General features: G+C 32.7%; 2 protein-coding genes across 2 annotated transcripts; both read right to left on the reverse strand.

Annotated features, from left to right (window-relative positions):
- Window positions 1-2,453: 2,453 nt before the first annotated feature.
- Window positions 2,454-4,809, reverse strand: LOC107481187 (probable nucleoredoxin 1). The gene is made up of 4 exons (XM_016101405.3): window positions 4,665-4,809; window positions 4,007-4,486; window positions 3,447-3,926; window positions 2,454-3,204 (listed from the first exon to the last, which is right to left on the reverse strand). Exons 1-4 carry the CDS (start codon window positions 4,755-4,757, stop codon window positions 2,626-2,628), a joined length of 1,632 nt encoding a protein of 543 aa, XP_015956891.1. The 5' UTR covers window positions 4,758-4,809; the 3' UTR covers window positions 2,454-2,625.
- Window positions 4,810-6,106: 1,297 nt separating this feature from the next.
- Window positions 6,107-8,285, reverse strand: LOC107481327 (probable nucleoredoxin 1). Its single transcript, XM_016101606.3, has 4 exons — window positions 8,121-8,285; window positions 7,542-8,021; window positions 6,979-7,458; window positions 6,107-6,906 (listed from the first exon to the last, which is right to left on the reverse strand). The coding sequence occupies exons 1-4, from the start codon at window positions 8,205-8,207 to the stop codon at window positions 6,244-6,246; spliced, it is 1,710 nt and encodes a 569-aa protein (XP_015957092.1). The 5' UTR covers window positions 8,208-8,285; the 3' UTR covers window positions 6,107-6,243.
- Between the last annotated feature and the right edge of the window lie 2,860 nt (window positions 8,286-11,145).

Raw genomic sequence — 11,145 nt, forward strand, 5'->3', positions numbered from 1 at the left:
CATCAAATGAATGTTGTTCACTTCGGTGATCTCTTTTTACTTTGTTTAATATTTAAGATTATTATTTTTATTTTTAGTGTGTCTTTTTATAAATAAATTTAAACGTGTAAAATATAATAATATACTTTTATTTAGTTTTTTTTATTGAATTTTTTTTATCTCTTCTTTGATTTAAAATTTTAAAAGAATGTGGTTTAATTCAATTGCAGAGATATCAACAATTTAACAATGTGTAACATATTAATTTATTAAAATTATGTGTATTTACGTATAAATACATAATGATTAATTTTAATATGTAAATAATATTTTTAATTTTTCAAAGATTAATAACTTGTACATCAAAAACGAAAATAAAAATTGACCCAAGTAATAGCCCATTATTTGCCCATCATTTCAACCCACGACGCGCCCCAACAGTTTCCACTCTTCCAACTTTTAGCTTAGCTACATTTATCAATACTGCTATAGTCGTATCCTGTGATAGCCACTATTACGTCTGATTTTTTTCGTCTTTTACTATTACATTTTAGCTATGATATACGGATACTGACACGGATATGGGACACGACACAGCACAGGATACGTTGACATGCAAATTTTAAAATTTTACATGACACGAGAACATGTATACATATAAAATATAAAGTATTTTTTTAGATAAATCATGATGATATTTTTATTTTTTAATAAATTGTAATAATATTTTGATATTTTATTGATATTAAAATATAAATTAGTTTTTAATTATTTTTAAAATTTTACTTTAATTATATAAAATATTTAAAATATTTTTTGTTTTAATAAATAATAATATAATATATACTATATCTAAATAATTTATTTCAAAAATATATGTTAAGAATAAGACCGGGCACGCTGTCACGTAATGGTATTTATGTGTATCCAAGCGTGTTCGGAAAATAATTTTTTATTTTTTATTAAGATACGATTGGACACAATAGACACTAGAGATGGCAATACTACCCGAACCCAGGGATACCCATTCCGCCCCTACCCACTCCGAGCGGGTTTCTAGCGGAACGGGTTTTCGGGAGGGGCGGGGACGGGATCGGGTTTAGGTAATACTTGTCCCGCTATATATATAATATGTATAATATATGTAAAATAATTAGTAAATGATTAATAATATTGTATCATATTTAAATTTTTACTTTAATTTATGTTATTTATGTGATGATAGTTATATAAAATTTGAAATTTAATTTTATTTATTGGATTTTAATAATTATAGGGGCGGGTAGGGGCGGGGCGGATACCCGCAGGGACGGATTATGGTTCAACGTTTTACTACCCGCAGATAGAAGCAGGGCAAATTCTATACGGGTTGTTGTACGGCGGGACGGGGTCGGATAGAGCAAAAACTCGCCCCTACCTACCCGTTGTCACCCTTAATAGACACACGTGTCGAACGAGTATCAGTGAGTATCGTGTCCAAAATATGTCCAACACGTAGACACGACAAGTGAGGTGTCCGTACTTCATAGCATTTTAGGGATTGTTTTGTAATTCCACTAATAACTACAAGACAAAATATAAACATGCTACTGGACCGTACGTGATATAGGAGTGTGCCAGTAAAGTTGGCTGGTATAGGTGAAAACTTTCCATATAATATAAGATCTTTCAATAAGTTTGAGGTTTAATTTTGACGATAAGATCATAAAATTACTCATTTTTTGTTTTAAGTTATAATTAATTAATTAGAGAGAAATATGTAAATTTATTCAATTCATATTTTAATTTTACAAATTTGTTCCTTATAATTTTATAATTTAAAAAAATAAATATAGTATTAATTGAAACATGCTCTATAATTAATTTTAAGGTAAAATATGTTTTTTATTTTTAAAGTTACAATTTCTTTTTAAAAATAATTTTTAATATTTAATTTTATTCAATTTTTCTTCTAATGCTTTTGATTTGTGTCAAAATTATACCTAAAATTTTTAATTTTATCTTTAAAATTTTACATGAAAATTAATATATATCTACAGATAATTTTGATACAAATTGAAAATGTTAGAGACAAAATTAAATGAAACCAAATGTTAGTGGTATTTTTGAAATTGTTAGTGGTATTTTTGAAACTAGCCTCCATATATGATATATACATACACGTTTCAAACATTAAGACATCCTACTTTAAAATTTTCATTTTGGTGTTTTCATCAAATCTAATAATTCATGAAAGTGTGAGTGTGTGATGATAATTTTCTAGAGAATTTTTCGTTTCTCTTTTTTTTTTAAAAAAAAAGATCGTGATTTAGCCATCCATGTTATGGTTGATTTATACAAGAATTTCTTTCCACCCACACAATATAAAGATAGTTGCCCAAGAAAATAAAACAAAAGGTTTGTGAGCTTTCATTTGTTCCAACTTCCAAAAAATATAAAATTGAAGATTATGCATTTGATCAAGATGTATATAGACACGGCTTGCTTTTTAACATGTATTCAAGATTAGCATTCAAATCTCCAAAAAATGGCATACATGCATGCACATGAATCACTTAATCACTATATATATGTTTGCTGCTGCATGCAGTAGGAGGGTTCTTCAGTGCTATCCGATCGATCTTGGCTAATTCAATTCCTTAATTACTAGTCAGCCATTAATGCACATTTTGGATGCATATCAAAGTCACACTTTTCACAGCAATAAGACCATTTACGCCCCTCATCATCACAAACATCACAATAATAAATCATACGGACGGTCAATGAAATCTCATGCTTGTGTTTCTCATGGTCCAGCTTCTCCGGCCACCCCTTTGCAGCCTCATCCTCTTCTTCCTGAACCTCTTTGATCCTCTCCTCCGTGAAAGGATAAGTCCGTGCCCCATGATAGTTTATCAGAAATCTCGCGTCTTTTGTGATGGTTTGCCCGTTTGGTCCAATTGCAACAAGCATGGGGACTTCATACACCCTGAACTTCCGGCTGAGGTATGACTTCCTTGGATCCCCATAAGGGATAGCCAGCCATGGCATCACTGCAAAGGATTCGTCAAATGATGCTTGGTCGTGGTCGCTTGAGATGAAAATCACTTCGAATTCCTCCTCCTTTTCCTTAATCTCATGATATGCTTCTATTAGTTTTGGATGGAATACATGGCATGCAGCACACCACCCTCCTGAAAAGTAGAGCAGGATGTTCTTTCCCACTAATTCTGACACTAGAACCTGAAACATGAACAACTCCTAATTATTTTATTATCCAAATTACTAATGATGGTTGGTTAAAGAATAGTTAATTCCCTAGTAAAGTTGTTTCTATAACATGAATCCTATGCAAGAAAGAAACACCTTCTAGTACTAAAAGTGATTAATAAGAAGTAAGAAAAGATAAAAAAAAATTGTTTTTTATACCATAAGAAAGTGATACAAATATCATTTCTCTTTGTGGCTAAGTTTGTTCTTTTTACCTTGGTACCATCTTTTCGAATGACAAAATCTTGATCTCCAGAGACCAACAAGGACTCGAGGGTCTGTGATGCAGCCTTGGCCTTCTCGATCTCACTTAGCTCAGCAAACTTTTCAGGGGAGAAAGGGTATGCAATAGCTCCGTGTTCCTCAACAGCCTCAACAACATTAGAATGAAGAGTTTTCCCATTTTCATCAATAATAACCAAACGGGGGAGAGTTAAGACCTCAAAGTATCTTATCAACTTTCCACAGTTCTTGTCCTCAAAAGGCAATGACAACCAAGGCATACTTTCCATTCCTTTCTTAAAGGATTCTTCTTCCTCATCAAGAGGTATCATCACAATCTCAAAGCTCTCCCCATCTGCCTTTAACTTGTCATAAAACTCCACAAGGCGGGAAGTAAATTCAGTGCATCTTTCGTATGAACTCGATGAGAAATAAAGCCCAACCATCTTGCCCTCGAGTTCAGAAACAGCTATCTGAATGAATGAATGAATAAATACACACACAATCACATTTGGAAACTGCTATTTACAAAGTTAGTTAATTAGTAGCTTACTTTATTCCCATGGGAAGAAATGACAAAGTCACGAGAAGGAGATAGCAAGAGAGATTTCAAGGATTGGTTCCTCTTAGCTTCCTCTTCAAGATCCTTCAATTCTTGAATCTTTGCTAATGTAAAAGGGTAGCCTTCAACTCCATATTCACGAATAACATCAACTCCGCTATCAGTAACAACCTCTCCAGTTTCATCAAGTAACACAAGATTAGGAATCCCTTCCACCTCGAAGAGTTCATCAAGGCGGTTGCGTGCCTCCGAATCGGAAAACGGAATAGCAAGCCATGGCATCTGAGAGAAGTACTCCATAAAAGTGGCATCATTTTCATCAGCAGAGATAAACACTACTTCGAAGTCACCTTTGGGGGCGAGTCCATTGTACACCTCCACCAAAGCAGGGGTGAATCTTTGGCATGGAGGACACCACGATGCTGAAAAATACAAACCGAGTTTCTTCTGCTTCAAGGTGTCTACTTTAACCTGCAATTCGCAACTAACCCTTTTATACAATGTTCCATTTCATCACGTTTAAAACAAACGTATCATACTCCAAATTAGCATCTAAATTTCTATAGGTTTAATTAGCAGAGTCAGTGAACATGAGATCAATTGAATCAAATCTAAAATGAGAATAGATCAATTGAATAGAATGAATAACCTGATCGCCATTGTTGTTGATTAAAAAGTCCCTGTCAGGAGAAGAGAAGAGGTCTTGGAATTCGTCGGGGGCATCATCTTCAGAATCTGCCATGAAAACAGATGTGGATGCGTTGTAAGCTGCGAGTTGCGAGTGAAAGTAGTGACTTTTTCGGTTAATGCCATGTGCGCGAATGAAGGGGCCTATTTATACATTCGGGTTAACAAATACCAATCAAACCCAATATCTCTTCTGTAATAAATTTTTAATTAACTAATATCTGTTAGTTTTTTAAAATTATTTTTTAAATTTTTTATATTTGTTAAGATTTAGAATTAGAATTTAAAATTTAAAATAAAACATAATTTTAAAAAATAACTGGTATTTAATGAAAAAAATTGACTCTTTAATTATTATTTTTTTAAAAATATACATGTATTTATAGATTAATTTAATTTATGGTGTTTTGATGAAAAAAAAAACTTAGTTTGTGAGACATTACCACGTACCTAAGATAGAATATACATCTTACTGTTTTTATGACATATATCAAATTCATTCTAATTAATTTAATTTTTGATAGAGATATAACAATTTTTGTCGTTTTTATTAGAGAAATAATTCAAGGATCAAATTTATTATTTTTAACTATCATTTTTAGTCATCCACATAATTAACTTAGTCTAGTAATCTAACAATATATTTTTAGGAAAAGTATAGGTAGATAATAAAAATATTAAACAATATGAATAATGAATATGTCAGATGTTCAATTTAATATGTATTCAGATGGTTGATTATATTGATTCTTAATTGGATGGTTATTTCTTTTGATTCGATTTACTCATGCATAATTAACAATGGCTGAATATTCAATTCATTAGGTGTGCAGATGATTATCCTAATGTTAGAGTTTAGGTGCTTTTTTATTTTTTAGATCAATTTTAGAATCTATTGTTCACATTATTCATAAAAATTATTGTCTACCTAGAAAAACCCATATTTTTATCTCACACTTTTAAATATTAATGACTAATTACTAATCAAAAATAATAAATTCTAATGACCTTCTAATCTTATTTTTATATTAAACAAGCCAATTTTGATTAAAATCTAACGAATGTAAAAAAAAGAAAAAAAAAACTTACTTTGAAGATTATCAATGAAAGTTATCGTCTTCTTCATTTAATTTTATAGGGAAAAAAAAAGAAAAAAAAGAATGCGTCAGGTAACCTATCCACAAGTGCAAATACATAAAAGTTGTTTCCACTCTGTTTTCCTACACTTTGGTATATTATGGTAGATGACATTGTGGCACAAATTTTGAGAATGTACCAATGTTGAGTAACTGTTATTAATGGAGAATGACTGAAGTGATCAATTGAGTTCTTTAACTTAAACACCTTTTCCAAGCAAATAGCCAAAATAAGACAAAGGAAGATGCAGAATAGGAGAAAAAACTCAAAAAAGATCAAACCATAGTTTCATTAAACATTCACATAATCACATCACATTATATAGCATCCAAATTATTCCACACAACTCACAAGACATAATATATATAATATAAAGGCCTGAAAATGTAACATGTAAGGAGATTTCAAGCTTTAGTGCAAACTTCTCCATCACAAACCCAACCATGTTTAGACTTGTCTTCATCGTTGGCCTCATCATGTTTGCTTTCTTTCTTCTCCAATGCACACTTTGGATGCAGATCAAAGTCGCAGTCGGCACAATAGAAGGACCAAACACGGCCCTCCTCATCACAACCATCGCAGTTATATATCCTGCGGCGGGTGAGCACAAGCTCATGCTCATGTGATTCATGCTTCAACTTCTGAGGCCACCCTTTTGCAATCTCTTCCTCTGCTGCCTCTAACTCCTTAATCCTCTCCTCGGTGAAAGGATAAGCATCTGCGCCGTGAAGGTCAACGAGTTCCCTGGCCTCTTTTGTGACGGTCCTGCCGCTTGATCCAATGGCCACAAGCTTTGGGATGCCGGATACCTTAAACTTGCGGCTCAAGAAAGCCTTTCTTGAGTCTCCAAAGGGAAGCGCCAACCATGGCATTCCTCCAAAGAATGCCTCAAAGGAGTCTTGGTCCCGGTCACTTGAGATGAAAATTACCTCTAATGCATTATTGTCCTTTTCCTTAATCTTCTGGTATGCATCAATGAGTTTTGGAAGGAATGCGCGGCATGGAGGACACCAATGGGCTGAGAAGTATAAGAGGATGGTCTTTCCTACTAGCTCTGAAACCGGAACCTGAAAGTAATAGAATAGAAAATAGTTTAGCTTTGAAATTAAAAGTTTTCAAGATATAGTGTGTATGTATACCTTCACCCCATCTTTTGCTATGACAAAATCTTGATCTCCAGACACCAAAATTGACTCGAGTGTTTGAGAGGCCTCCTTGGCCTTGTCGATCTCACTGAGCTCAGCAAACTTGTCAGGAGTGAAAGGATATGCAGCAATACCATGCTCCTCAACAACCTCAGCAACATTGGAATGAAGAGTTTTGCCATCTTCTCCAATAATAACCAAAGTTGGGAGACCTGAGAGCTCAAAGTACCTTGCCAACTTATTAATGCTCTTGTCATTGAAAGGCAAGGATAGCCAAGCCACACTTTCAAGTCCTTTCTTGTATGCTTCTTCATCACTATCTAAGGGTATTCCCACAACCTCAAACTTCTCACCCTTTTCCCTCAGCTTCTTGTATACCTCCAATAGCTTTGGAGTAAAATCTGCCGATGCATTGTATACAACAGAGTAGAAATACAGACCAACTATCTTGCCCTCAAGCTCAGATACAAGTACCTGCAGGGTATACACCAAAATTAAGCTCAAACTGTGCAAGCTATGGTCATCATCAAGCCAAAAGTATGAATTTACTTGCTTACTTTTTTCCCATCAGAAGATATGACAAAATCACGAGAGCGAGAGACCAAAATTGATGTTAAGGTCTGGTTCCTCCTGGCTTCCTGTTCTTGATCCTTGAGCTCATGGATCCTTTGTGATGTAAAAGGGTATGCTTCAGCCCCATGTTCATTGATAAGCATAACCCCGCTATTAGTGACAAGTTTACCAGCTTCATCAAGCAGAACAAGACTGGGAATCCCCCTCACTTCAAACAGCTTCTTGAGGCTACTAATGGTCTCGGAATCCGAGAAGGGAATAGCAAGCCATGGCATCTTGGAAAAGTAACCCTTGAAGGAATCTTCATCTCTATCAGAAGATACAAAAACGATCTCAAATTCACCTTTGGAAACTGTCTCATCGTACACCTCCACCAAAGTTGGGGTGAACCTTCTACATGGACCACACCATGATGCTGAAAAATACAAACCAATCTTCTTTCCCTTCAAGCTCTCAATTTTAACCTGTAAAATAAAATTAACAGAAACTGGTCTACTACATTATTATCCAGAGTTAGCTTCAAAATCAATCATAAATGAGGAATTAAGTGATGAATAGTTTACCTGATCAGCGTTGTTGCGAATAAGAAAGTCCCTGTGAGAAGAAGAGAGGAGTGATAGAACATTGTGTGCAACAGCAACATCATCCATGGTAAACTAAACACAGAATATTCACAGATTCAAATTGATTTGGGCACCGTCATCAAGCGGTACCAGAGTTCGTGATATATATTGACGAGAAAATATAAGAAAATGCGTTGGTGTAGTAGATTTTATGTGAAGTTGATATCTGATTAAATTGAGTCAATTCAATTATTTAACAACTCTCAAATATTAATTTTATGTAAAGTCAATTCTATCTAAATTTTCACCATACAAAAATAACGTTTTTTTTTTCACAATGTAAATAATAAATTAAAAAAAATTAATTTTGATTTTAAATTTAAAATATTTATTGCTCACAACTCACATCTTCACAATTTCCATTGCCTATTTAAGGATTGTAGATAGACTTAGGCAACGTCAAGTGGAAAACCGTGTATTCGTCACTCTTGCTTACGTCATAAACCGTCTACTCTTGGCTCTTGCTTACGTCATCTTATGTGAAGCTATTTATATATTAATTATATTAGAATATAAAAATATACTAAAAATAAATTAAATAATATAAATATTTATAAACATAAATACTAACAATTAATTTTAAAAATTAATTTTAACATATAAATAATATTTTTTATTTTAATTATCATTCTCACCGCATAATTAAATACAAAAAAGAAAAATTCAATTAGTCAAAATTTATGGCATTATTGTTTTCTGTGCTTGTGCAGTTGTGAGTTGTCACTTGTGTTTTCATTGTTTCAAGATTCATTGATGATAACTAACTATGAAAGAGAGAATTCTAGAATTTAGAGTACTCGTTGACTTGGAGTCAATTTTAGAAAGCAACTTTTATATTTTTTGATCAGTACTTAACTATTAAAAAAATGAGTAATTTTTTATTATTAAATATAATTTTACATTATTAAAAATATTATTAATGATCAATTGATGATTATAAAATATTAAAATTACTGTCCTCTAACATTGCTCATTTTAAAATATATAATACCTTAACTATGCCTCATTGGACCGTCCTTCTGATTGATTTTGAGCATTTATCAGAGAACAAAAACAAAAACAAAAGCAAAACAAAACAAAACAAAGAATACCCACTTCATTTGTTAATCCATTTATAAAAAATATTTTAATATGTATAATTAAATGATTTTAACATAGTATATATTTATATCTTAATTATTATTTTTAATGAACTCACAAAAGCATTTTTATATTAATAATTATGTAATTAAAATTTTTATATAATAAGTTAATAACATACATCTCGAAATTTATTTACAAAGAATAAAAAATTGTTCGATATATAACACGCCAAGATTAGACTTAAAGATGTGGAAGTCACCCAAAAAAAAAGATGTGGTTAACTTAGGAGGGAAGGATATGGCACGAATTTTCCTAGTTCTTTCCTTTCCTTGTAAAATAATATTATCCTAATAAAATAAAATTTTCACGCGTGATAATGCTCATATCTAATAATAAAAAATAAATAGAACATTGATTTGGTACCTATAACTCAATCCAACTATATTTATAAATCAAAATTTAAATACAATAATAAATACGACTTATTTTCAATTAGAGAAAATTTTGTTAATAATAATCTACTTAAAAACAAACTAAAGTGATTATCAAAAGACCAAATAAATATCTCAACTTTTTTACTGAGAATTACAATTTTATAAATACCAAGTCCTAATAATATAAAAGGGATGCAACTCACTCTAAATAACATTATATTCATCTTCTACTCTTACTAATTTAAGTGTCTAAGTGTATTTGCAAGTGTCCACCGCCACCGTTTCTCTTAAAGCCAACGTATACCTCTCGTCCTCTCCCACTTCAGACGAACGAGAGTCCAATCGCTGAACAGGACGAGCTATCTTCTTCCTAATATTGATACTCTAGTAGATTCATCTTCAGGATATCAGTACTTATCTTTTATGGATACATACTTGGAATATAATCAAATTCCGATGTTCAAGTCGAATCAGAAGAAAACGCCGTTCATCACTCCAATAGCAAATTACTGTTATATGGTCATGCCCTTTGATTTAAAAAATGCAGGAGTCACATATCAAAGATTGATGAACAAAATGTTTGCACCTCACCTCGAAAATTTAATAGAAGCATATGTAGATGACATGTTGGTAAAAACTAAGGAAGAAGCAAATATCCTATCCAATCTCTCTCAAGTATTTGATACCATAAGGAAGCACGAGTTAAGATTAAATTCCACAAAGTGCACCTTTGTGGTGGAAGCAAGAAAAGTTTTGGGGTTCATGCTCACACAAAGGGGAATTAAAGCTAATCTCGATAAGTGCAGAGCTCTCTTTGATATGAGGAGTCCGACCTGTCTGAAAGAAGTCAAACAGTTGAATGGCCAGCTGGCGACACTATCCAGATTTTTTGCAGGGTCAGCTTTAAGGTCATTGCCCCTTTTCTCGCTACTCAAAAAAGGATGCCAATTTGAATGGACTCCAGAATGTGTAACACCCTGTCACACGGAGCCTTAAGCTTAAGTCGTAAAGCAGAGGTAGTGAGGTATTACGACCTCAAAAAGTAAAATACGTACATAATAGTTGAAAGAATTCATATCTAGGAGTCTTGAAAAATAAGCTAAACAAAAGTGAAAACAAAAAATCGTGTCATACTCGCACGAATAAGCGTAAAACAAAATAGACAAGATCAAAAGAAGGCTGAAAACATAATAATATATATATAACCCAAAAACTCAAACTATAGAATAAACACCTGTTTTTCCAAGTCAATTTCTAGAAGGGACAAAATACAAAATATACATGCAGAGATTATATAAACATATATACATGGCCTAAAACAAAATATGACAGTCCAAAAGATAGTTATTCGCTTGAAAGGAAGGTGTCCAGACGCTTAACGAGGTGCCTCTTGACCTGCATCTGAAAAACAATAAAATATATATGGAATGAGAATCGGAGGTTCTCAG

Source organism: Arachis duranensis, chromosome 3 (assembly GCF_000817695.3).
Source record: "Arachis duranensis cultivar V14167 chromosome 3, aradu.V14167.gnm2.J7QH, whole genome shotgun sequence".
NCBI classification, from domain to species: Eukaryota; Viridiplantae; Streptophyta; class Magnoliopsida; order Fabales; family Fabaceae; genus Arachis; species Arachis duranensis.

Excerpts from the sequence above, each read along its gene's own strand:
- LOC107481187 (XM_016101405.3), bottom strand. The coding sequence starts at position 4,757 with ATGGCAGATTCTGAAGATGATGCCCCCGACGAATTCCAAGACCTCTTC. Across the intron at positions 4,487-4,664 it reads TCAACAACAATGGCGATCAG|GTTAAAGTAGACACCTTGAA; the intron begins GTTATTCATTCT and ends TGCGAATTGCAG. Across the intron at positions 3,205-3,446 it reads TTCGAAAAGATGGTACCAAG|GTTCTAGTGTCAGAATTAGT; the intron begins GTAAAAAGAACA and ends TTCATGTTTCAG.
- LOC107481327 (XM_016101606.3), bottom strand. The coding sequence starts at position 8,207 with ATGGATGATGTTGCTGTTGCACACAATGTTCTATCACTCCTCTCTTCT. Across the intron at positions 8,022-8,120 it reads TTCGCAACAACGCTGATCAG|GTTAAAATTGAGAGCTTGAA; the intron begins GTAAACTATTCA and ends TTTATTTTACAG. Across the intron at positions 6,907-6,978 it reads TAGCAAAAGATGGGGTGAAG|GTTCCGGTTTCAGAGCTAGT; the intron begins GTATACATACAC and ends TATTACTTTCAG.